This window comes from Balearica regulorum, chromosome 5, assembly GCF_011004875.1.
Source record: "Balearica regulorum gibbericeps isolate bBalReg1 chromosome 5, bBalReg1.pri, whole genome shotgun sequence".
Lineage (NCBI taxonomy): Eukaryota > Metazoa > Chordata > Aves > Gruiformes > Gruidae > Balearica > Balearica regulorum.
Genome location: NC_046188.1, coordinates 69,930,932 through 69,953,760, shown reverse-complemented (window position 1 = coordinate 69,953,760; position 22,829 = coordinate 69,930,932). Strand labels below are relative to the sequence as shown.

Here is a 22,829-nt window from a genome sequence, read left to right as displayed (position 1 = left end):
TGGCCCCGCCCACCGCCCGGAGCCACCGCCCCCCCCGCGGGGCGCACTCCCCGCCGACAGGGGGCGCCGCCGCACGGCCGCGTCGGTCCGGAAAGAACCGAGCGGCGGCGGAGACAGCCGAGCCGAGGCGAGGCGAGGCGAGCCGAGGCGGGGCGCGGCGCGGGGACGATGGCGCAGCAGGTCGAGCAGCTGCGGTCGGACGGCGTGTACAAGGAAGTGCTGCGGGAGGGCACCGGGCCGCTGCCCGACTTCCGCGACGGCACCAAGGTCAGAGCCGCACCGCTGCCTCCGGGGCCGGGGGGGGGGGGGGGGGGAACGGGCGAGACGCGCATGCGCTGCCCTCCTAACCGTCCCCATGGTGACGCCGCGGCCTACTTCGCCCCTTCAGGCCACCTTCCACTACCGGACGCTGAGATGCGGGGACGAGGAGACGCCGCTGGACGACAGCCGGGCGCGGGGGAAGCCTATGGAGCTGATCGCCGGCAAGAAGTTCAAGCTGCCGGTGTGGGAGGCGGCGCTGCGGACCATGCGGCCCGGGGAGCGCGCCCGCTTCCGCTGCGACGCCAAGGTGGGGCGGGGCCGGCGGCGGCGGGCGGAGAGGAAGCGGAGTGGGGCGTGGTTTGCTGCTGGGGGCGTGGCTAGAGGGTTTGGGAGGCGTGGCCAGCGCCCGGGGGGCGTGGTGTGTTGGTTTGGGAGGCGTGGCCAGCGACCAGGGGGCGTGGCGTGCGGGTTGGGGAGGCGTGGCCAGCGCCCGGGGGGCGTGGTGTGTTGTTTGGGAGGCGTGGCCAGCGACCAGGGGGCGTGGCGTGTGTTGGGGCGGGGCCAGCGCCGGGCCCACACGTGGCGCACTGATACCGCCCCCCCCCGGTGCGAGGGCGGGAGGGTCCCGGTCCCGTGTGTCCCCCCCCCCCCCGGTACGGCCCCGGTGCAGCGCCGCCTCCCACCGTCCCACAGCACGTGGTGCTCTACCCACTGGTGTCCAAGAGCCTGCGCAACATCGCGGCGGGGAAGGACCCGCTGGAGGGGCAGCGGCACTGCTGCAGCATCGCCCAGCTGCACGAGCATTACTCCTTGGGCTACCCCGACCTCGACGAGCTCCAGAAGAACCCCCAGCCCCTCATCTTCGACATCGAAGTGCTCAAGGTGAGGTACCTGCTCCTGTCGGTGCGGGGAGGGACGGATGAGGCTCTCCCGCTTCCCAGCCCCTGGCTGGGGGGACCTTGGGGACGGCCACCAGCACCCCAGCTGAGGCTGCGGGCAGGAGGGTGCTGGGGCTCTGTCCCTGCCCGGAGCCAGGCTCTGCCCTCACATCGGGGTGTCGGCAGGTGGAGGCGCCCGGCTCTTACCAGCAGGACCCGTGGGCCATGACGGATGAGGAGAAACTGCAGGCTGTACCCCTGATCCACAAGGAAGGCAACGAGCTGTACCGGCAGGGCAAGGTGCAGGAGGCAGCTGCCAAATACTACGATGCCATCGCCTGTCTCAAGAACCTGCAGATGAAGGTGGAGCTCCCTGGCCCCTCTCTGGGGTGCACTCGGGCCTCCCCACATCCCTCCCGCTGTGCAGGGCTTGGGAGCTTCCCCTCATCCCCCCCCCCCACCTCCGTCTCATCCTGCAGGAGCAGCCGGGCTCTCCGGACTGGATCGAGCTCGACCAGAAGATCACACCCCTGCTGTTAAATTACTGCCAGTGCAAACTGCAGTGCGAGGAGTACTACGAGGTGCTGGATCACTGCTCCTCCATCCTCAACAAGTACGAGGGTAAGGAGCCGCGGGCCAGCCCAGCCGGCTGCGGTGGGTGCCAGTGGGGTGGGTGGGTATCGGGGAGACACACACACCACCCCCCCAACGCTCCACCCGTCCAGCAGCTCTCTCTCCCCGCAGACAACGTCAAGGCCTACTTCAAGCGAGGGAAGGCCCACGCGGCGGTGTGGAACGTGGCAGAGGCGCAGGCTGACTTTGCCAAAGTGCTGGCCCTCGACCCCTCGCTGCGCCCCGTCGTCTCCAAGGAGCTGCGGAGCCTGGAAGCCCGCCTACGCGAGAAGGATGCCGAGGACAAGATTCGCTTCAAGGGCATTTTCTCGCAGTAGAGCCCACGCTCGCGCCGGAGAGCCCAACGCTCTCTGAACAGGTTCTTTTAGATATTCCACATGTGGAATGTACATTGATGTTTATTAATGTTTAATACAAGTTTTACTTATTTGAAGTCATCTGAAGTGACCCAGGAGCTCGCCGCAGCCCGGTGACACGGCGGTGCACTTAAGTCGCAGTATTAAGCGGTGTACAGCGATCGCAGCGCACGGCTGACACGCGGCCTAAAGGTGAAGCTCCTTGCCAGCCTCCAGCCTACGCTCAACGTCACGCCGGGAACGGACGCATGGGGTGACACAAGCTCAAGCCCGCTGCTCTCTGCCAAGTGCTTTTATTTTTTTTTTGGTTTGATGTTTTTATACTTTATGTTGGGCTGAGCCACCGCGCCTGGGGCTGGCCAAGCAGTTTATGACCGCGGGGGCCCCGGTGCCCCAATTCTTACCCCTTCATGCCTGTACTCTGGGCCACGTCCTGCATCGTCACTTCTCAAGGCTGCTGCTATCATCCCAAGACCACGTTTCCTCTATACTACATCATCACGTCAGCATCGTAAATATTTTATATAGAATAACTGCTTGTTACCGCTATCTATATAAAACTTTGGTCGTGCTATGCCAAGATAAACAGAAGTAAAACTGGTCACAGGCACCTGGTCACTTAGAAAAATTACTGTAAGAGGTAAACGAGGTAAAACAAAGTCGCAGGCAGGCCAGGAACAGGTCGGGGGAGGGAGCCTGGCAAGCCCTGGTGCTGAGGCCGTACAACCTCACTGCGAAACAGCCCTGACTTGCTGCGGTAAGCGTTCCACGTCATGGATGTGTTTTAGAGCTGCTAAATGACTTCACTGTAGAGCCAAGACGACTCTCCTGCAGGCTCCGTCCTGGGCTCACAGTGTCAAACCAGCTCTAATGGCCACAGATGTTGCCATGGGGGGCCCCCCCCACACCACCAGTCCCACACTGCAGGAGCTCAAAGCTGAGCGGGCACGGGGCGAGGGCTGAGCCCGGAGGTGACGGCAGGGGGGCCGAGCTGCCCCGGCCCTGCTCTGCTCGCTGAAGCCAGCGGCTTCTCTCATCCTGCCCCCACGGTCCCTCCGTCCCTGCCCCAACACCCTGGCTGGCCTCTTGGGGAAAAGGTTCAGCCGCTCGTGCGATGCGCAGCTTGATGTCGGCATCAGCGCGTACCTGAGCGCAGCTGCGCAGCCCCGACACACCCCAGGCTGTGTTTCCCAGGGGGGACAGAGTCCTTTACCCCCCCGTGACGTGTCCTAAATTGCTCGTGACCCAACTGCTGTGCCACAAGGCCACCTCTCTGGTGGCCACCACGTCCCTGGGTCCGAGGCTCCCCGGGGCCGGGGCTTTGCTGGCATCCGTGGCCGAGTGGGTACAGAGCAGACGGGCCCTGGCACCTCGTCTTTACATCGCTTTATTTCACACCAAAACGAAGAGAACAGAGGAATCGCTTTTGAATCCCGGCCCTTCCCCTGCCCCGCGGCTGGCGACACCGAATGGAAATAAATAGGTGGGGAGCAGGGAGGTGCCGCTTGCCCTGGGGCGTAGCCACGGCCCCCCAACGCTGCCCGGGGACAGGTGACCTGGGGGGCACCACACCAGCTCCCCCAGGCACTGCCCAGCAGCAGCTCTGCAGCCCCAAAAGAGCAGGGGGGAGGCAGAGCTGGGGGGGCAGCAGGGGGGACCCGGGGTTCCTCAGCCTCGAGGGGATCACTCCAGCCCCCGGGGTGGCTCGGAGCGTCGACTCCTGGGGGGCCTGCGGTCTCGGGGGACCCAGCGCCCTCGTCTCCTTCCTGTCGGCTCGGGGACCCATCGTGGGTTCCGGCCCCAGGTGCTCCTGGCTGGGAAATGAAGGCTGCGGCGGAGTGGGGGGACGGTGGCCACGGCACCCTCACTCCTCACCCTCCAGCTTCAGGCTGACGCTGCGGGGCTTGGCCCGGGGCAGACCGGGAGGTGCCGGCGGGGGTCCCCCGTCCCGCTCTGCCTGGCTGGAGCCCCGCGACCGCAGGAGCTGGCTCTGCTTGCGTAGGAAGTCGACAGGGGCCGGGCAGCCATAGGTGCCTTTGCCCAGCACGGGCCGCGGGGGTCCCTTGGGGGAGTGGGCCAGGGCCGCCGCCTCCAGCTGGGCCAGGTGGGCTACGTAGCCCTCGGACAGGAACTGCAGGACGCACGGACAGCCTGAGCCGGCAGCTCCGGCCATCACGCGCTCCCTCCACCCTGCTTGGGTCAGCAATTGTCCCCTGCAGCCCCTTCCCGTCCCCAGCCCCGCCACCGTACCTGGCACTGGTTGTGGAACTTCTTGACGGCCCGGCCCACGATGTAGATGTGTGCCGGCGCAAGCCCCAGCGAGCTGTAGACGGAGACGTCCTTGGTGGAGCCGTAGCCAGCAACGATGGTGATCTCTGCCTGCCCGGGGACAGGAGCGTTAGGGCAGGGAGCGACCCTTCCCGCAGGGACAGCCATCCCCAGGAGACTGGGACACCCTCGTTTTACAAGGGATGGTTGCAACGCCCACGGGCAGGGAGCAGGGTCCCAGGGCAGGGGGTCAGTGCCAGCTCTGCCATTGCAGTGCGGTCCGTCTCCGAGCATCTTGTGCCCGCCCAGGACGGAGGGGCACGGGCTGCGGCACAGCCCACGCTACCCCTCCACCACCATCGGCCCCCTGTCCCCACCCCACTGGGGTCCCCGTCCCCACCTCGGTACGCAGGCTCTGGAGGAAGGCGGCTTTCTGGCGCAGGGGGTCGTGGGTGAGCCCGTCGCAGAAGGAGACGGCGCCGTGGGGGAAGTTGTGCTGGGAGAGCCAGGCCACCACGCGATGCTTCTGCATGTCGGGGCGTCCCGTCACGTAGATGATCATGTAGCCCGAGTCCTGCCAGTGCCTAGGAGGAGGGGACACGCGTTGGTGCCGGGAGCCTGCGCAGGGACAGTCCTGCTTGCGGGAAGCCACCGAGTATCTCCCAAGAGACCAGACAGGGATGCTGCCTCCAAAACCTTCCTCCCCCCAGGGATTTTAGGAAGGCTGAATGCACAGCAGAGCCGTGGGGTATCACAGCAGGCTTCAGGACCAAAACTGGAAGCAGGATGCACAGAGATGCCGTGAAAACCCTCTGGGTGAGGGGATGGCAGGAGATCCCCCAGTTCACCCCGGGACGACAGCCCACTCCGATGCCCCTGCTTCCCCAATTGGGTTGTCACTGCACCAACAAAAGGAGGAGCGGGTTGTCCCCACCGTGAGAAGGGCGCCTACCGTACGACGTCGACAGCCCCCGCCCGCACTTTGGGGTCGCTGCCCATGATGGAGACGCTGGCGGTGAAGGAGCCGTCGATGCTGAACACGACCGACTCAGTGCCCCGGGCCACCACCGTCAGGTACGCCTCGGCATAGCTGTGATCCCCCCTGGGATGGGAGAACGGGGAGGCTCGGCGCTGGCTCTTGTCACCGAGAGACCTCTGCCGAAAGGGCTGGAGGAGGAACCGAGACGGCACCGCACGCCCGCATCTCACCTGACCACCATGCGCACGGGGTAGATGCCGATGGCCAGAGCCTTCTCCGGAGGGATGGTGAAGGTCAGGCGCCCGCTGCCACTCGTCACCTCGGTGCCATAGTACAGCCACTTCCCTGACAGCGGCTGCGTCATGATGTAGATGTCCACCTGGGAGAGGGAAAAAGGCTGAGCACGGACTGAACCTCCAGATCCTGCCACGTCCCCAACCTACAAGTCCTTATGACCCTCTCCCCCCACCCCACAAAGTCCCACGGGATCCTGTTCACCACATCCCTTCCCTTGCCATGGTGACCCCGGCCCCGTGCGCCCTCCCGGACACCCGCACCCTGTTTGATGGCGTAGCAGCCGCCAGCCCAGCGGTACCTTCTCCCCGGTCAGCGTCACCACGTCCAGGGGTCCGTACATGAAGCGCCCGCTGAGGACCTGTGCTTTGCCCTCACACACGATCACATCGCTGGCCCGGTGGTTGGCTGTCACATTCTGCAGGGACACGGGGGGAGTCAGCAGCCGGTGCCGGCACCACAGGCGGCACCCAAGGGAGCCCCTGAGGTGGCACAGGGGCCCCACTGGGCTGTGGGACCATCCCAGCATCTTCCTGGCAGATGCCATTTGCATCACCCCACGGCTGGGGTCTGCCTGGGCACCCAGGGTTGGCCGGAGCCTGGCGCTGCCCCGGCAAAGGGTCGGGCTCCCAATGGCCCCGGGGGACGTACCCGGATCTTCACTTGGGTGCGCTTGCGCTGCCACTTCTCCCGGGGGATAGCGGGGCTGTAGATAGAGCTCTCCTCGCTCTCTGCCGGCTGCGGCCCCTCCTTCTCCATCACCTGCAGAACGGCACAGCCCCGGCTCAGCCTCCACCGGCCCCGGCGAGCTGCGCCGCCCACCCTGCCGTGCCTGCTGTACCTGGCGCAGGATGAAGGCGACCACGTCAGAGGACTCCCAGTAGCTGGCGTGGAAGAGGTGGGGCAGGGTGATGGTGGGGAAGGCGGTCAGGGCGTCGGGGCAGTACAGCGAGTAGTCGATGCGCTTCGGGCCCCACCAGCGCTCCAGGACTGCAGGGAGAGCCGGAATGAATCCGTCCCCAGACCTGTCTGTACACGCCGAGGTGCCGGCATAGAACGGGACGGCACTTACTCTTGACGACTTCGCTGGTGCTGGCGGGAGTGGGGGGCTCCCCCAGCTCACTGCCCCTCCAGAACCCCCCGAAGCTGCCGGTGGGGGTAGGGGGGGCAGCCATATCCACCTCGGGCAGGAACAGGGCAGAGTGCATCTGCAGGGCCTCCGCTGTGGAGAGAGACGAGTGAGGACACCCAGAGCCCCCTGGGGACACCAACCACCCTGGGACCACCCCTCCGGCAGAGCCCCAAAGGGGTGAGCAGGGCTTGCGCATCGCTTTGCCCCCCAGCCCAGACGGGCTCCTACGGTGCCATGGGTGCTCTGGGTACCCCGGCGCGACACCGGAGCCCGTAAGACACCCTGGGGTGCCCAGGACCAGCCCGGCACGGGGGCTGCTCACCCAGCAAGGAGGAGGTGCCGTCGCCCAGGGGGTACTTCTGGTAGCGGGGCACACTGAGCGGCGGGACGGCGTGGAAGGCCTTGGCCAGGAGGGGCTCCAGGCGAGAGGCGCAGGGGTCAGCGGCATGGAAGAGGTTGTAGATCTGCTCGCAGGCGGGACGTAGCTGGGCCACTGGGGCAGAGATGGGGGGGCAGAGATGGGGGGGTCAGGGCTGCTCAGCCTGCGCAGCGAGGAGCCCGGCAGGGATGGGGCATGAGGGCTGGTGGGCACGGGGCAGCACAGCCGGGAACTGGGAGCCCAGCAGGGAGAAAGCAGGATCCAGCAAGAGGAAAGACTTGCGGGGGGGGGGGCAAATCCAGGCCACCGGTGACAGCCAGGGGACAGGCTGGGGCTGGCACAGAGCGGCAAAGGGGACGCTCAGGCACGCACCAACACCTGCGCAGCTAGGGCTGGGTGTGCAATGGGCTCACGCCCAAGCGGGGCTCTTTGGGGAGAGCCCGGGGGGCTCAGGCTTGCAGGGGGAGCACGACTCGGGGACAAGGGCTCAAGCCCCGCAGGGAGGGTCAGGGGCTGGCACCGCGGCTGGCAGGGGTCCTCACCATCCAGAGCGGGCATGACGGTCTTGCGCAGCGCGAGCACCAGCCCCAGCGGGGAGCCAAAGAGGAAGAAGCCGGATACCTTAAAGTCGAGGCGGGTGCCAGTGCTCTCCGCCCCGTCCAGCGCCGCGGTGCCGCTCCGCAGCGCCTCTGCTTCCAGCGGGGCCTCGCTGGCCTGCAGGCTGGGACAGTGGGGCCAGTGGGCATGGGGAGGGATGGCGCCGTCCCGCTCCCACCAGCCCGGGGACAAGGCTGTGCCCGGCATGGCCCCGTTAGCCCGGAGGAGCTGCTGGAAGCGGGGGAGCTCCAGCAAGACATCCCTGGGGCAGGATGCCCCCATGCAACGCTCCCTTCCCAGGCTGGTGCAGACGGGAAATTCGCCCTTTCCATAAAGCACAGAATTAGTCAGGAGATCACCAACTTTCCCACGGGGACGGGCCACAGCGCTGCTGACCGTCCCCCTGGCTCTCACCTGCATGAGGAGCTGTGATGGTGGCTGTCCCCCTGCTCCCGGCAAGGCGGCTGTGCCCCCAGCTCGGGGCTGGCCTGGCCCGACCCCGTTGCTCCGTCCGCCCCGTCAGCCAGCGGGTCCCTGCCACCGCACAGCTCGGGGGAGATGGGCTCTGTGCTCTGCGGGGGGAGAGGCCACGAGCGCCCGGCCACTGCTTAGACACCACTGGCACCCCTGCTGACCCTGCACCCAGGGGCACGAACCCCCTTCCCACCATCCCCAACCCCGGTCGGTGGTGGGGTGCCGGCACTCACCAGGCTGCCACGGCGGCTGCTGCTGCGGCTGCCCCCCGAGCCCGCCCGGCTCTGGCAGAGCGCGTCAAAGCCCAAGATGCCACCGACGCAGTCCCCCAGCAGCACGACCTGCGGACAGCATGCACCCATGCCGAGAGAGGGGAAGGACGGAACCCCCAAGCCCTCTCCATGGGGGAAAAAGCATTTCCTGGTGAAGCTGAGCCCCAGCTGGAGCCCGGAGCAAAGCTTCCCCCAAATCCCCGCTCACCTGGCCGCAGAAGCCGGCCCCCTCCCCAGAGTGCAGGAAGGCGCTGTACGCCTGGTTGGCACGGGCGATGACGGCACCCACGGCGTGCTGGTAGCTCCCCGAGGAGGTGGCCAGCAGCGGGAGGGCCGCCAGCGGGATATGGTCTTGGCTGCTGGACAGGCTGTCCCTGTCGTGGCTGTAGGGGCTGAGCCTGAGGGGGACACGGCGGGGAGGATGAAGGGGGCCACCCTCGTGTCCCCATCCCACCACACTTGCTCATCCCAGGATGCTGCACCATGAGTTATCCCCATCCCTTGTCCTAGATGCCATCCCAGGAGAAGAAAAGTCCCCTCTCTGAGGCCACCACCTCCCCGGTCCCCTCCCCCAGCTCTGGGGTTGTTTCCCAGGGGGACAGCCCCCTCCTCGCCCCACGGCACGGTACACGGCCCCGGCATGCAGCGCTGCCATCCGTACTTGGAGACGAGTGCGTAGGCAGCGGCGCAGATGGGCGGGCAGGGCACCAGGCGCAGTGCCACGTGCCCCAGCGCCTCGGGGAAGTGGACGCGGGTGACGGCGTCGAAGGTGGCCGCCAACGTCTGCACGTCCGCCTGCTTGGAGCCCGGCTCGCCCGCTCCCTGGTCCAGGATGTTGCCGCTGTGGAGGATGAGGAAGAGGGCGTGGATCCGGCACACCTGCGCCGCGCTCTCCGCCGAGCTGCCCTGCGGGAAGGAGAGTGCTGCCGTCAGCACCCGCGCCAGGGGGGCACGGCCCGAGGGAGGGGACAAGCGGCACACACACCTCGGAGAAGCCAGACACCCCCAATCCTTCGCCATCTGCCTTAGCAACGCTGGCTCCATCCCCTGCGAACGCACGGCCCTGGTGAGCCCGGCCAGGGTGTCCAGGCGGGGGTTGGCCCCCTCCCAGGACGCCCACACCGGTGTTTGGGGCCGGAGCCCCCCTGGCACTCACCCAGCGCCTCGTCCAGCTCTGCCGGCCGCTCCAGCGTGTCCAAGAAGTCGTTGGAGCTCCACTTTGTCATTTCCTTCGCGAAGACCTCATCACTGTCGGACAGGTCCTCTGCAGCGGCAGGGAGGGGGCCGTGGGTGGGGGGGAGCACCCATGTGCCTGGACCCCCACCCCAAGAGCCCCCCCAAGCATCCAGCCCACCCCAAGCTGGTGCCTGTCCCCCACCAACAAAACACCGAGCCGTGGGGCTGCCACGCCATACCGTGGGCATCAAAAAACTCCTCTTCTGAGCTGTTCTCGGAGTCACGGGCGATGTTCTGCATCCGCCACTCAGACAGGCTCTGAGGAGACACCCCCCCTGCCACCAGCATGGGGTCAGCTCCCAGACCCCCCCCCCCGCAGTGAGACTCCGCTCCTGCCCCACAGCTCCCCCTTGTTCCTCCACCCAGAGCCCCCCCGGGAGACCCAGGCCAGGGAAAAGAGGGTCCCCCGACACATCTCCTGTGGAGAACAGCAGCAGCCGGGGGCTTTGGGGGGGCCCCATCCCACCCGCGCAGGACCCAGTCTCTCACCTCCATGCTGGGAAGAGTAGGAGGACCGGGAAGAGGTGGACCACTGCTTGGCAAAGGTATCGTCAGGGGAGGCATCGGCCACCCCCTGTGCCTCGGTCCCCTCCTGCCCGCTGGCACCCCCCGGCTCTGGCCGCCCCTCAGAGCTGGGCCCGGCGGTGGGGGGCTCCTCGGCGTCCCCGCACTTGGCCATCTTCTGCGCCAGCATCCGCGCCGTCTCCTCCTCCAGCTGCCGGATGTCCTCCATCGTCAGGTCCGTCCACTCGTCCTGCCAGCACCAAGCCTGGCGATGGGCGCGCAGCATCACCTTCCGCAAACCTGCGATGGGGAGGTGGGGGGGGGGGGGCGGGGAACGAGCCCGGCATAGCCCCGGGGCTCCCCAAATCTGCCCCCCCCAGCAGCACCGAACCACTGCTGTCCCGCACTCACCCACGTCGTGGATGAACTGCTCGATTTTGGACTGCATCCCCCAGTAGCGAAACTCCACCTTGCAGAGCTTGTAGGCGCACATCAGGGGCCCGCCGGCCGCCACCTCCAGCCAGTCGTCCCCCAGCGGGCCCCGGCCCGTCTTGGCCGAGTGGTAGAGCTTGGGGTCCTCCTCGGGCTTGTATTCCCCGGGGGAGATGGGGTCACGCACAATGTCGATGGTGTCTGCAGAGGAAACAGCGTTCGTCACCCCGCGGCGCTTGGCAAGGGGACACAAGCGGGCAGGAGCCTTTCTTGGGCAGAAAAAGGGGGAAAAACCACACAAAAATCAGAGGGGGGACTCGTCGAATTACTCCCACAAGCCACATGTGCAACAGCTGGTAGCAAACGCTCTCTGTCCTGCAGCTGTAACACCAGAGACACACGCGGGTGCACCCGAACACATCCCGTCCCTGCATGGGGACCACGGCGCGGCCGCAAGAGGCACTGGGGGCTGCGGGGGGGAGACGCGGAGGCGGCGGAGCGTGCAAAGAGCCGGGGCTGACACACATACGCGTATTAGCCAGGAGATTTGGCAGCTGGGAGAGCGGCCCCGGCGACCCCGGGGGATGCGGAGGCTGGTGCCGAGGACAGCTGGATCGAGCAGCTCGGCGCGGTGGTGAGCCCCACCAGCTGCCACCCCCCCCCCCAGACCTGAGGGTCCCTCACTAACAGGGCACGGAGCACAGCAAAATCGCCACGCGACCCGGGAGGAGCCCCCATTGAGGCGGGGGGGGGGGTGCGATGGCAGCATCCCCCTCTCCCCAAATAGAGGGGTGGTCTCCCCAAAACTGGAGGGGGGGGTCACAGATGCACCCAGGAAAACACGATCCAACGGACCTCGGGGGGGCCATTCCGTCCAACCCCGCACAAAGTCTCCTGCAGTTTGGCTGCTGCGGGCCAGCTCCCTCCAGCCTGGTCTTGGGGGGTCCTGGGCGTTCCCAGGGCACCCCGCTGCCCCCCAGAACCTTCCCACAAAGCTATCCCCAGTCAGTCCCTCCAGCCCATCCCCAGGCTCTGCCAGACGTCGCATTTATTTGCCCTCGTTCATGCCCCCAAGGTGCCCGCTGGCCTCCTCCTCCAGCTCAGAGCAAAGAAAAAGGGGGAAAAAAGGACTTTTCAGATTCAGAAAGCAAGGGACAGCTGCAGGGCAGGCGCTCTGAAGCGGGGCTTTTCCCGTGGCGAGTAGCTGAAACACAAAGCGCTGCAATCCCTCCAAACCTCCCCAGCCTGCAAAACACACCACGACGTGGGAAAGCAGCACCCACGGTGTCCAAATTGTGCGGCGAACGCCAGCCCTTAAATCAGCAACCATCAGGTTGACCGAGCAGCTCAGATGGCGGCACGCCACAGTCGGCGACGAGGAGCTGGGACCGGACCTGCCAGCCCCAAACAGCTCCCGGCAGCGTCACTCACGCGACGACCGTCGGGTCAGTTTGTTTTTACCGCTGCGAGAAAATTGGCGAGGAGACAGTTATCCCTGCGGTTCACCCCGACAGCCCAGATCGCAGCATTTGCTTCACTGCCCTTTGAAACGTGAGATGGGGTTTAAATCTGTCGGTGCTACGGGACACTGGGCTGAGAGCGAGAGCTGGCAAAGAAAATCCCAGCGGGGTCCGCGTCAGGGCCGGTCTCACCTCGGCCCCATTTTCGGCAGCAGCCACCCAAGACGCAGCGTGCCCTGTGGAAAGCCCACGGGACAGGCACTGTGCGGGGGGGAGGGGAAATCAGGCAGGGCAGCAGGCAGTGGGCACAGGGCCATGCCCTGCCTGCTATCCACTCAGCTCCGGTTGCTGCCCGGTGGTGGCAGGGACAGAATTTGTCCCCTCTGGCCCAAGCTGCTGGCATCCCAGCCGGACATCCCTGGTGCCACAAGATCCAATGAGAGAAATAGGTCAGATGAATCATTTCCTCCGAGTGCCTATTTTAGGCCTCCATTTTAAGAGGCAGCGCGTCACGCTCTGCACTCCGGCACCTAAAACGACCAGATCGACAGCGCCGGGAAAGGGAGGCCGCAGCAGCTGAGGCCAAACCTGTCAGCGAGGGAGGAATCCCACCCCGGGCTCCTGGCTCTGCCCGCCGGTCCCCCTGGCAAGCAGTTGGGGGGGCCTGGACCCAGAGAGCGATCTGGAGCAAAGCCCTGGGGAGCAGGGCAGGGGGTGGGAAAACGGGGACAAGCTTTTCCAGCTCTCCCCCTCCTGCCTCCAGCTGATCTGAAATGCCCTGCAGGAACCTGGTGCGGGTTCCCACTCAGAGAGGGGCTGGGAAGGGAAAGCCGTGCCAGGCTGCATGGAAAAAGGGCTGGGACATGGAGGGAGAGAGGAACAGGCTGGCACCAGGAAGGGGAGGGCTACAAACAAATATACAGGCAAGGGAAGAAGGCAGGGGACAAAATTGCCCCCCCCAAAACATCTTTAATGTAGACTCTAGTCTAGCACTGCTGCCAGGGGAGCAGGCGGGCAGCTCAGGGCAGGGAGCTCGGGGCACAGGCACCTTTCCCTGTCAGGGTACCCCCACAGCTGTCCCCAAAACACGAGGGCCAGCAAGGAGAGCAAAGCCGAGCGCATTGCGGAAGCCGAGCCCCTGCAGCTGGCAAGGAATCTGAACCCCTCGGGCGCCACGGCACACCCACGCACCCAGCCCGGGGAGCGTCGCGTGGGAACCCCGGCAGGCATCGGGTCCTGCCCGGCGCCCCGAGCCAACCTCGCGGCGGTCGTACGCACCCAAAATCCTCTGCCTCTTCTCAGCCGCGCTCAGGTTGAAGACGTTGGTCTGCTGACCCGCGTCCGGCCGGTAGTACGTCTCAATCTCGATGGAGAACTTCTCCACGAAGGGGCAGGTGTATCTGGGGGACGTGCGGGGACGGAGCTGAGCCTGGCGGCACGGCTGGCCCCGCAGCCCACCCCACAGCCCCGCCGGGTCCCACCTGGTGCGGGTGTAGGGGTAGGCGTTCCAGGACTCCTCTTCCACCTGCAGCGCAGCCTTGGGGAGCAGCGCCCGAAACCAGCTGGGGATGTGGGAGCCCACGTGGTAGATTTTGTGGGTGTACTGGCCGCTGCCGCCGGGGCCGTCGCTGTAGGGCCGGTTGGCCAGGATCTCCACCCCGCTGCCCTCACCGCTCGACTCCTCCCGGCTCTTCTTCTGTGGGGAGAGCTGCCAGGTGAGCACGGCCCCCTCCCAGCACCCCCTAACCCTGAGACCCACATGCCCCCAAAGCCCAGCACCTCACAGCCCCCCAGGTCCCCGTACCCCTCCCTTTGTCCTCCCACACCCCCCAGCCCCACACCTGTCTTCAAACCCACCAAACCTCAGCAAAACCTCTACACCCTGCCAAATCCTTGGGGTCAGCCTCAGGCCCCCCGCACCCCCCAGGCTCCGTGCTCAGCCTCGCAGGCTCAGCCCCCCCCAACCCCCTGCACCCCCCACCCCCCATGCTCAGCCCCCCAGCCCTCTGCACCCCCCATGCTCAGCCCCCTGCACCCCCTCTGCTCAGCCCCCCACCCCCCTGCACCCCCAGACCCCATACTCAGCCCCCTGCACCCCCCAGGCTCAGCACCCCCACAGACCCCCTGCCCCCCCCCCCCCCCCATCCCCACCTGGATCATGTAGAGCTGGGCCACCTGGTACTCCTCCAGGCTCATGGGCAGCAGGATGTGGTATTCCTTGATGAGCATGGCGGCGGGGGGCAGCGCCTGCAGGGGCGGCCGTCAGCCCGGCCCGGCCCGGCCCGGCCCGGCCCGGCTCAGCTCGGCTCGGCCCGTTCGGCGCCCGGGCCCGCCCCGCTCCCATGGCAACGCGCCCCCCGCCCGCTCAGCCCCGCCCGCCCTGCCCGCCTTCGGCTCCGCTCGGCTCCGCCCGGCTCCCTTCGCCGCCCCCCCCCCCCCCCCTTCCGCCCGCGGCGCCCCGGCCCCTCCGAACCTGCGCTGCTCCGAAACGGCCCCTCGGCTCGTGACATCACAGCCCGTTCCCACGGAGACGGCCGTGACGTAGGGAGGGGGGCGTGACGTCAGAAACAGGAAGGCGGCGAGCGCCGCTGCACGGGCACTCCGCGTGTGCCGGAACCGGCCCCGCCGCCCCCCCCCCCCCATTTCCCGGGACCAACCCTGCGGGCAGGGGCGCCGCCACCGCCGGGCTCGGAAAAAAACCGGGGGGTTAAATTAAGAAAAAAAAAAAAGAAAAAAAAAAAAAGGTGCTTTTTTAAGCGTTAAAAGAGGGTTTTGCTCATTCCTGCACCTCTCGGTCCGGGCACAGCACCGGGACACGGACACACACCCCCCCCCGCGGCTCCAAGCCCTTCCCCGTCACCGGCCGCAGCCCCCGGGGCACGGACACCCACCCCCCAGGCAGGGTTCCCCCGTGTCCCCCTGTCCCCACCGAGACCCCCCTCACCCCCCCAGCCGCAAGCACACGGCCCGAGGCAGAGTCCCAACTATGTCCTTTATTTATAAAAACACGCATTTATAAAGAGCGGAGAGCGCAGCGGGCACAGGCAGCACGGTGCCCCCCCCCCCCCCCCTCCCCGCCGCCAGCGGGGCAGGGACACCGGGGGTCCCGGGGGGGGTCCCGGGGGGGTCCCGGGTGACAGCAGCCGTTACGTGCGGGCGTTTCGCTCTGTCTCTGCCAGGCACTCCCTGACCAGCGCCCGGGCGTGGATGATGCCTGTGGGGAGAAGCAGAAGGACACCCCGCATCAGTCTCCCCCGCTGTTTCCACCCCCCGTGGGGCAGGGGACCCCCGGGCACGCACGGTGCCGTGTCCGTTACCCCCCCCCCCCCCGCAAAACCCGGCCCCTACCCCGCTTCAACCGCTCCATGGCACTCTTGCTGCCGGCGTAGGTGGGCCGGATCTCCTTCCCCATCTCCTCGATGACGGAGAGCAGGTCGGTGTAGGTGCTCTGTGACCCCTGCGCCCCGGGGGGCTTCATCGCCTGCGGCGGGGGGGAGGAGGGACACGGACGGACGGACGGAGGAGCTGAGAGCCGCCCCCGGCCCCGCCGCCCGCCCCCGGCCCCGGCCCCGGCCCGCACCTCACCTGCACGTAGCCCATGGACGGCGGCCCGAAGTCATTGAAGAGCGGCCGGAAAGGGGCGGCGGCGCCGGGGACGGAGCCGGAGGGCGACGGGACGCTCGTGGCTGCGGGAAACGGAAGTTTACCGGCTGCACCCCACACCCCCCGCCCCCCCTTCCCCGGTACCCCCGTCCCCCCCGTCCCCCCGCGGTTACCGGGGGGGTGCTCTCACCGGCGGGTGGTGCCCCAGGCCCCGGCGGGGCGGGGCTGGCACTGGCGGCTCCGGGGGTAGCGGGGGCGGGAGCGATGGGCTTGTAGGACATCCCCGACGGCCGCCCGCCGCTCCCGGATCCCTGGAGCGCGGCGGGGGTCGGTGGGCGGCCCCCGCGCTCGCCCCGCCGGTTGTACCGCCGCTGCCCGCCGCGACTCAGCTCAACTCAGCCCCGCGGACCCACGACCCGACTCCGGGAGAGCGGAGCGCGACGGCTCCGCACACGGTACCGCTGCGCAGGACCCGCCGCGGCCTGGCCTGGCCTGACCCGACCCGGCCTCTTCCCCCCCCCCCCCCCCCCGCGCGCGCCGGCACCGCCGCTCGCCTTGATGACGCCTGCGCGCGACGCTGTGCCGACGTCATCGCGACGCCGCGCGCCTCCCCCCCTCCCTTCCCGTCACCGTGGAGACACGCGGCGTCGGCTCCGCCCCCTCCCTCCCGCGAGACCCAACGGCCGCCGCCGCCTCATCCCCTCAGGGGAAACGGCGGGAAGGGAGCGGGGGGGCTCCGCCGCTGCGCCCCCCGGTACCGGCCCAGGCGGCCCCACCGTGGCCCCGGCCGCTTCCCCCCCTGCCGTGCAGGCCGCGCCGCTGAGGAGAGCCGGGGGGGGGAGCCTGTGCCGCCGCCACGGCCCCGGGCCCGCGCAGGTGAGGGAGTCCTGGGGGTCCCGGTTCCCTGCGGGGCGGCCTGGGCGGGCGGGCAGGACTTGCCCGGGGTCCTGCCTTCGGGAGACACGGCGGTGGCTGCAGCCGGTGGAGGTACCGGGCAGTGGGGGACAACCGCGGGGGGAACGGTCGTAAGGGAATTCTATAGAAACGACAAACAAAAGTCTGTAGAGAGAGTTTTTCATTTCAAAAGGGTGAAGATTGAAAAAAAAAAAAAAAAGAATAAATTTATTCAGACACACCCCCCCCCCAGTGGGGAGCGTAACTCGGAAGCAGAAGATTTCCTTACCTCGGAGGTGCAAAAATTAACCCCAAAGCGTGTCCAGGGCGGGGAGCCTGCCCCAGCGGTGTGCTGCCGCCAGCCCTGCCCGCAGCACGCAGCACGCCTCTCCCCTTCCCACCCTCGCTCGCGGGTGAGCTCCCTCACGCTTCGTTCCCAGCTCCTTTCCTCAAGGGTGTCCTGGCCGGGGTGCCGAGGAGTCCCCGATGCTGGGGGTCGGATGGAGCATCCGTGAGGGCCCGCACCGGCCCCGAGCTTGGCCCGGGAAGCGGAGGGATGGCTCACCCGCAGGGTCTGGCGTAGGTCTGAGCTCAAACTGCGGTAACGGGATGGGCAGTGGGTTACGCTGTAGGGTCAGCCCTAAAATCACAGCGTGGAGGGAGCGGGGTCAGTGTTGGATACGAGGGTCAGGATGAAGGCTGGAGGGATGTGCCAGCAGAGCAGGGGTGCAGCTGGAGGGCAGGGGAAGAGCTCGTTTGGGTTTTGGGGAACAGCGGGTGGGGTGAGGTCAGGGTGGGAAGGGGGACGCTGCGGGGCGAGGTGCAGGAGAGAGCAGAGAGCAGGGTGAGAGCGGCCGAAGCCTGGCCGAGTCTGCGCCGAAAAGGGGCCCGGCATCAGCCCCAGCACCCCACGCTGTGGTTGGACCTCAGCGGCCAGGCAGGCACGCAGCCGAGGGCGGGTCTGAGCACCTCCGGCGCTGAAGAAGCGAGGGCCTTGCCTTGCCCCGGCTCGGGCCCTGTACTGCGCCCGCGTGGCCCCGGCAGCCAGAGCCAGGCGTCTCCTCCACGGCCCCCTCCTCTTCGTAAGGCACGGCAGGGGCCCGGGGCCCGTGTTGGCACGCACCGCCCTCAGCGTGACATCATCCGCACAAACTCTGCCGGCAGGAGAATATGTACAGAACATCCCAAATATTTCCAGGGTTGTTCCCAGCCCCGTCCCTAGCCCCTACCTTCGAAGTCCACCAGGCCATCCCCGTTGAGATCCACGTCCTTGAGGATCTCGTCCACCTCCCGGTAGTTGAGCTGCTGCCCCAGCAGCTTGCGCATGGCCTCCCGCAGCTCCGCCATGCTGATCTGCCCGTCCCCGTTGGTGTCGAACTGCACGGCAAGCACCCGTCGGCAACGGCCGCCCTTGGCGTGCCGGCAACCTGCCCGCGCCCGGGCTGTCCCCCCGTCCCCTCACCTCGCGGAAGGCATCGCGCAGCTCCTTGATCCCGATCATGTCTGCTGTCTCCGCCAGCATCTTGGGGCCCATCAGCTCCACAAAATCGTCAAAATCCACCTTGCCCCCGGCTGCGGCAGAAGTGGGATGTCACCGGGGTGGGGGGGGACAGGTCTAGCTGCTGGTGGGGCAGAGGTACCCCCCCGTGCCCTGCCACTTACTGATCTGCTGGGACAGCTCGATGAGCTCCATCTCGGTGGGCATGTAGCCCATGGTCCGCATGCACTCGCCCAGGTCCTTGTAGCTGATGTACCCGTCGCGGTCCTTGTCGAACTCCCGGAAGGCCTGCTTCAGTTCTGGGGACAGCACGGCATCACCACCGGCATCTTGGCACCGCCGCATGGCCCCGCCGCCCGCTCCCACCCACCCCGGCCCCGGGGGGCGCAGCACCTCACCTTCGATCTCTTCGGGCCGCAGCTCTCGGTCCTGGAAAAGGAAAGCGGGAAGAGCCACGGGAGGGGTTCTTCTCCCACGGATCCCCCCAGGGATCCTGCCCTAAATCCCCCGTCAGCTCGCGGATGGCCGTGGGGGCGCAGCCGGCATCGCGGTGCCCGTTGCGGCGGTCAGGCGTGGTACGCGGGGAGGGGGTGGGCACGTACCAACTGGGTGATGGCGATGCTCTGCCGCAGGAAGATGCAGGCCGGCCCCACCAGCCCCTGCAGCACCGAGTAGCTCTGCAGCGGGGGAGACTGCGCCGCCTCCACCACCTCCTCGGGGTCCCCGGCGCCGGAGCCTGGGGCGCCGGAGTGCGGCTTCCCGTCCTACGGGCACGGCAGGCGTCAGTGGCGACGGGGGGGTGAACTGGGCCTCCCCCCCCCCGCCCTCCTCCTGCCCCCCGGGGTGGGCACGGGCCGGCCTTACCTTGGGGAGCCTCCGCTCAGGGGTCTTGGTGCAGTTGCCCATGGCTGGGGGCCGCCCCCGCGCCGCAGGGCATGCCTGGCCCCGGGGGGCCGGCTGGCACAGGCCTGGGGGCTGCCGCCTGGCCGGTGCGAGCCGGGGCCGAGGCTGGGGGGGGTGCGATAGCGGCCGTGGCTGCGCGGGGATTTGAGGTTTTTATGGAATATCTGGGGATATGCAGGGCAGGCGGGGGGGGGGGGGGGGTGCCGCGCCCGCGCACACGCATAATCCCCCGGATTATTCCCCGCTCGGCCGCCCTGCTCCAGATGTGGGGAGCCGCCCAGCTGTTCCCCGGCCCCCCAGCCTCCCCACGGGGTCACTCGGGCCCCCTGGCACCCTGCCGTACCCCGGTCCCTCTCCCCTGGCGCCGGTTACCTGCCCGAAGGCGGGGGGCGGCTGGGGCCCCGTTTCCTCGGTGGCCCGCCGACGCTCCAGGGGGGATGCGCCGCCTCGGCTGGGCTGACCCCGGCTCCCCAGGGTGCCGGCGGTGCCGGGACCCCCCTGCCCCCCAAGCTGCGAGGCTGGACGGAGGCAGCGGCCGCCACGCTTGCCGGGGCCGCGGGGGCGGGAGGTGCCCCGGCAGGCTGGGGGTGCGGGGGTGCCGGTGCCCCGCCGCTGGGGCCCGCGGAAGAGGAAGAACATGCTGCCCGCCGCCCCGTCCCACCGCCCGCTGCCGGCCGCCGCTCCCTCTCACCACCCCCGGGGCCAGGCGGGAGGGAAACCGGATCCCCCGGGGCCCGGCGCTCGCCCCGACCCCACTCCCTCGCCGGGACGAGGCCACCGCCGACGGCGGGGGCGGGGGGAACGTGGCCCCAGACGGGGGGAGCGGCCGGGGCAGAGCAGGACCCGCCGTGCCCACCGAGGGCCCTGGGGCGGAGCGGCGCGGTGCAGCCCCCCCCGCCCCGGGGCGCTGGGGGGGGGTCGGAGCGGGGCGCCCCGGGGGGTGCCGGGGGGGGGGGGGGGGGCCGGCCCGGAGCCTCCGGTTTCAGCCGCCGAAACCCGACCCGCGCCCGGGCACGGGGCACGTGGCAGCGCGGGCGCGGCGCCAGCCTGGCCACGCCTTCTCCTACCGGACACGCCCCCTGGCCACGCCCCGGGCCGTGGCCACGCCCCCCGTCACGGCTCCGCTCGGTGGCGTCACCGCTGCGCCGCGCCGCCGGCGCTCGCCGCTGATGTCACCGGTGACGCGACGCTGCGGGGGCGCCTGAAGGTGACGGTGGTCCCGGTGCCGGTGCCCGCCCCGCCATGGCCGCCCGGCAGCTGTTGGCGCTGCGGCGCCTGCCCGCCGCCTCCTTCTCGGTGAGCGGGGGGGGCGATGCGGGACGGGTCCCGCCGGTACCGGTATCACCGGCGCTGAGTCCGTGTGTCCCCGCAGACGGCGCCCAAGAAGACGCAGTTCGGGTCGCTGCGGGACGAGGACCGGATCTTCACCAACCTCTACGGGCGGCACGACTGGAGGTGAGTACCGGGGGCAGGGGGAGGGGGGTCCCGGTGTGTCCCGTCCCGGTGCCACCGGCCGTGCCGGGCCGTGCCGTGCCGTGCCGTGCCCGCAGGCTGCAGGGCGCCCTGCGCCGCGGCGACTGGTACAAGACGAAGGAGATCCTGCTCAAGGGGGTGGACTGGATCCTCGGCGAGATCAAGGCCTCGGGGCTGCGGGGCCGCGGCGGCGCCGGTTTCCCCACCGGCCTCAAGTGGAGCTTCATGAACAAACCACCGGACGGCAGGTGAGACCCGTACCCGCGCCGCCGCGGCTCCCTCCCCGCGGGGAACCCGGTCCTGACGCCTCCCGGCCCCCCACCCCCCTCCCCAGACCCAAGTACCTGGTGGTGAACGCGGACGAGGGGGAGCCGGGCACCTGTAAGGACCGGGAGATCATGCGCCACGACCCCCACAAGCTGGTGGAGGGCTGCCTGGTGGCGGGACGCGCCATGGGCGCCCGCGCCGCCTACATCTACATCCGCGGCGAGTTCTACAACGAGGCCTCCAACCTGCAGGTGAGCGGCGGGGGCGCGCGGGGCGGGGATGGGGGCCCCGCCGGCGGGGAGGGGGAGCCCCCAGACCCACCGTCGCTCCCCGTCGCAGGTGGCCATCCGGGAGGCCTACGAGGCCGGGCTGCTGGGGCAGGACGCCTGCGGCTCGGGGTACGCCTTCGACGTCTTCGTGGTGCGGGGCGCTGGGGCCTATATCTGCGGGGAGGAGACGGCGCTGATCGAGTCCATCGAGGGCAAGCAGGGCAAGCCGCGCCTGAAGCCCCCCTTCCCCGCCGACGTGGGTACGTCCCCGGTCCTCCCCGCTTTGCTCTCGACAGCACGAGACTTCATTTCTGGCTGCCGCTCCAGAGCAGGAGAAAACGGGCAGCCACCGGACTAAAGCAGTTGTCCCCAGGCCGCCGTCCTGCCGTGGGGACGAGGCAGCCGTTGAGAGCTCCTGTTGCTTCCAGGCGTCTTCGGCTGCCCCACCACAGTGGCCAACGTGGAGACGGTGGCGGTGGCCCCCACCATCTGCCGGCGCGGCGGCGCCTGGTTTGCCGGCTTTGGACGGGAGCGCAACTCGGGGACGAAACTCTTCAACATCTCGGGTCACGTCAACAATCCCTGCACCGTGGAGGAGGAGATGTCAGTGCCGCTGAAGGAGCTCATTGAGAAGCACGCTGGTAAGCGCCGCGAGATGCCACACCGAGCCACGCCGGACCGGTGCTGGGCCCGGCTCAGCCCGTCCTGTCTCCCCCTCTCTGGCAGGGGGTGTCCGCGGGGGCTGGGACAACCTGCTGGCCGTCATCCCGGGGGGCTCCTCCACGCCGCTGCTCCCCAAGTCGGTGTGCGAGACCGTGCTGATGGACTTCGATGCCCTGGTGCAGGCGCAGAGCGGGCTTGGCACGGCCGCCGTCATCGTCATGGACAAATCGGTAAGGGAGCAGCCTCCTCCCCGGCACCCCCGTGCTGCGGCAGGGCCCTCACCCTCCCCTCCCTCCCCAGACTGACGTCATTAAAGCCATCGCTCGCCTCATTGAGTTTTACAAGCACGAGAGCTGTGGGCAGTGCACCCCGTGCCGGGAAGGTGAGCGTGGGGCGGGGTGGGGGTCCGTGGGGTGGGGGGGGGGCTGCGCCACAGGCCCCTCACAGCCTTCCTCCCCCCCGCAGGCGTCGACTGGATGAACAAGGTCATGGCGCGGTTCGTGCAGGGCAACGCGCAGGCGGCTGAGATCGACGCGCTGTGGGAGATCAGCAAGCAGATCGAGGGCCACACTATCTGCGCCCTGGGCGACGGCGCGGCCTGGCCTGTGCAGGTGGGGGGGGATTTGGGCCGGGAGCAGGGTCTGGGGGGGGGGGGGGCGGTGGCTTTTCCCCCGCCCCGTGAACTCCATCGCGTTTGCTCTGCACAGGGTCTCATCCGCCACTTCCGCCCTGAGCTGGAGGAGAGGATGCGGCGCTACGAGGAGGCCAAAGCCCGAGTGGCCTCGGCGTGAGGAGCCGGCGGAGGAGCGAGGGCTGCCCGTGGCGGTGGCCATGCCTCTTCCTGCTCTGGGGGGCGCGTCTGGCAGCAGCTGGGGGGGGCTGTGCTGGGGGGTCCTCAATAAACACTGCTGCGCTCACAGGCTCCTCTCTGCTGGAGGGGGGGCAGGAGTACGTGTGGGTGTGAAATGGGGCGAAGGGACTGCCGGGGGCTCTGGGTCTGCCTTCCCTGGACAGGGGCTCCCCAGGGATCAGGGGATCATGCAGCTGAGGTCTGGATACCCCCAGAGGGGAGATCCTGGCTTTCCATGAGAGTCCGCACCAAGC

General features: G+C 68.5%; 5 protein-coding genes across 10 annotated transcripts; 2 read left to right on the top strand and 3 right to left on the bottom strand.

Moving 5' to 3' along the window:
• The first annotated feature begins 53 nt into the window (after positions 1–53).
• AIP (AHR interacting HSP90 co-chaperone) lies at positions 54–2,738 on the top strand. The gene is made up of 6 exons (XM_075755572.1): positions 54–267; positions 389–568; positions 955–1,143; positions 1,326–1,502; positions 1,619–1,760; positions 1,884–2,738. The coding sequence occupies exons 1-6, from the start codon at positions 169–171 to the stop codon at positions 2,087–2,089; spliced, it is 993 nt and encodes a 330-aa protein (XP_075611687.1). The 5' UTR covers positions 54–168; the 3' UTR covers positions 2,090–2,738.
• A 761-nt stretch (positions 2,739–3,499) lies between these two features.
• Positions 3,500–14,825, bottom strand: PITPNM1 (phosphatidylinositol transfer protein membrane associated 1). Of its 4 annotated transcripts, XM_075755504.1 has the most exons (24): positions 14,629–14,824; positions 14,307–14,402; positions 13,637–13,851; positions 13,434–13,555; positions 10,675–10,896; positions 10,249–10,563; positions 9,939–10,034; positions 9,680–9,787; positions 9,509–9,570; positions 9,185–9,429; positions 8,732–8,921; positions 8,485–8,592; positions 8,192–8,349; positions 7,723–7,901; positions 7,124–7,294; positions 6,742–6,891; positions 6,511–6,659; positions 6,321–6,431; positions 5,971–6,087; positions 5,606–5,754; positions 5,349–5,498; positions 4,797–4,980; positions 4,379–4,507; positions 3,500–4,259 (listed from the first exon to the last, which is right to left on the bottom strand). In XM_075755504.1, the coding sequence occupies exons 2-24, from the start codon at positions 14,382–14,384 to the stop codon at positions 3,993–3,995; spliced, it is 3,675 nt and encodes a 1,224-aa protein (XP_075611619.1). In that variant the 5' UTR covers positions 14,385–14,402; positions 14,629–14,824; the 3' UTR covers positions 3,500–3,992. The 4 variants fall into 4 exon arrangements, with proteins under 4 accessions (XP_075611619.1, XP_075611618.1, XP_075611621.1 ...); XM_075755503.1 differs by having other exon boundaries at positions 10,249–10,896; positions 14,629–14,825; XM_075755506.1 differs by lacking the exons at positions 13,434–13,555; positions 13,637–13,851; positions 14,307–14,402; positions 14,629–14,824 and having other exon boundaries at positions 10,249–10,513; positions 10,675–10,814.
• A 303-nt stretch (positions 14,826–15,128) lies between these two features.
• CDK2AP2 (cyclin dependent kinase 2 associated protein 2) lies at positions 15,129–16,270 on the bottom strand. Its single transcript, XM_075755601.1, has 4 exons — positions 15,949–16,270; positions 15,741–15,841; positions 15,504–15,636; positions 15,129–15,369 (listed from the first exon to the last, which is right to left on the bottom strand). Exons 1-4 carry the CDS (start codon positions 16,037–16,039, stop codon positions 15,302–15,304), a joined length of 393 nt encoding a protein of 130 aa, XP_075611716.1. The 5' UTR covers positions 16,040–16,270; the 3' UTR covers positions 15,129–15,301.
• Positions 16,271–16,301: 31 nt separating this feature from the next.
• NDUFV1 (NADH:ubiquinone oxidoreductase core subunit V1) lies at positions 16,302–22,644 on the top strand. Of its 2 annotated transcripts, none has more exons than XM_075755551.1 (10): positions 16,302–16,634; positions 20,426–20,508; positions 20,604–20,774; positions 20,861–21,044; positions 21,133–21,322; positions 21,491–21,703; positions 21,789–21,955; positions 22,026–22,107; positions 22,191–22,336; positions 22,433–22,644. In XM_075755551.1, exons 1-10 carry the CDS (start codon positions 16,317–16,319, stop codon positions 22,514–22,516), a joined length of 1,638 nt encoding a protein of 545 aa, XP_075611666.1. In that variant the 5' UTR covers positions 16,302–16,316; the 3' UTR covers positions 22,517–22,644. The 2 variants fall into 2 exon arrangements, with proteins under 2 accessions (XP_075611666.1, XP_075611667.1); XM_075755552.1 differs by lacking the exon at positions 16,302–16,634 and adding an exon at positions 20,164–20,349.
• Positions 16,826–19,827, bottom strand: CABP2 (calcium binding protein 2). 2 transcript variants are annotated; one of them, XM_075755564.1, is made up of 8 exons: positions 19,426–19,827; positions 19,015–19,185; positions 18,753–18,914; positions 18,549–18,579; positions 18,315–18,449; positions 18,115–18,224; positions 17,882–18,029; positions 16,826–17,292 (listed from the first exon to the last, which is right to left on the bottom strand). In XM_075755564.1, exons 1-8 carry the CDS (start codon positions 19,690–19,692, stop codon positions 17,102–17,104), a joined length of 1,215 nt encoding a protein of 404 aa, XP_075611679.1. In that variant the 5' UTR covers positions 19,693–19,827; the 3' UTR covers positions 16,826–17,101. The 2 variants fall into 2 exon arrangements, with proteins under 2 accessions (XP_075611679.1, XP_075611680.1); XM_075755565.1 differs by having other exon boundaries at positions 17,226–17,806; positions 19,426–19,816.
• Positions 22,645–22,829: the final 185 nt, after the last annotated feature.

Coding starts and splice junctions, on each gene's coding strand:
- PITPNM1 (XM_075755503.1), bottom strand. CDS start 14,384: ATGCTCATCAAGGAATACCACATCCTGCTGCCCATGAGCCTGGAGGAG. Junction 10,035..10,248: donor CTACTCTTCCCAGCATGGAG/GTGAGAGACTGG, acceptor TGCTGGTGGCAG/GGGGGGTGTCTCCTCAGAGC. Junction 4,508..4,796: donor TCCAGAGCCTGCGTACCGAG/GTGGGGACGGGG, acceptor GTCCCCGGGCAG/GCAGAGATCACCATCGTTGC.
- AIP (XM_075755572.1), top strand. CDS start 169: ATGGCGCAGCAGGTCGAGCAGCTGCGGTCGGACGGCGTGTACAAGGAA. Junction 569..954: donor GCTTCCGCTGCGACGCCAAG/GTGGGGCGGGGC, acceptor ACCGTCCCACAG/CACGTGGTGCTCTACCCACT. Junction 1,144..1,325: donor TCGACATCGAAGTGCTCAAG/GTGAGGTACCTG, acceptor GGGTGTCGGCAG/GTGGAGGCGCCCGGCTCTTA.
- CDK2AP2 (XM_075755601.1), bottom strand. CDS start 16,039: ATGTCCTACAAGCCCATCGCTCCCGCCCCCGCTACCCCCGGAGCCGCC. Junction 15,842..15,948: donor GCCTGGGGCACCACCCGCCG/GTGAGAGCACCC, acceptor CGTTTCCCGCAG/CCACGAGCGTCCCGTCGCCC. Junction 15,370..15,503: donor CATGGAGCGGTTGAAGCGGG/GTAGGGGCCGGG, acceptor TTCTCCCCACAG/GCATCATCCACGCCCGGGCG.
- NDUFV1 (XM_075755551.1), top strand. CDS start 16,317: ATGACGCCTGCGCGCGACGCTGTGCCGACGTCATCGCGACGCCGCGCG. Junction 21,323..21,490: donor CCCCTTCCCCGCCGACGTGG/GTACGTCCCCGG, acceptor TGTTGCTTCCAG/GCGTCTTCGGCTGCCCCACC. Junction 21,956..22,025: donor TCATCGTCATGGACAAATCG/GTAAGGGAGCAG, acceptor CTCCCTCCCCAG/ACTGACGTCATTAAAGCCAT.
- CABP2 (XM_075755564.1), bottom strand. CDS start 19,692: ATGTTCTTCCTCTTCCGCGGGCCCCAGCGGCGGGGCACCGGCACCCCC. Junction 18,580..18,752: donor GCATCGCCATCACCCAGTTG/GTACGTGCCCAC, acceptor TTCCTTTTCCAG/GACCGAGAGCTGCGGCCCGA. Junction 17,293..17,881: donor TGGCCTGGTGGACTTCGAAG/GTAGGGGCTAGG, acceptor CTGTGATTTTAG/GGCTGACCCTACAGCGTAAC.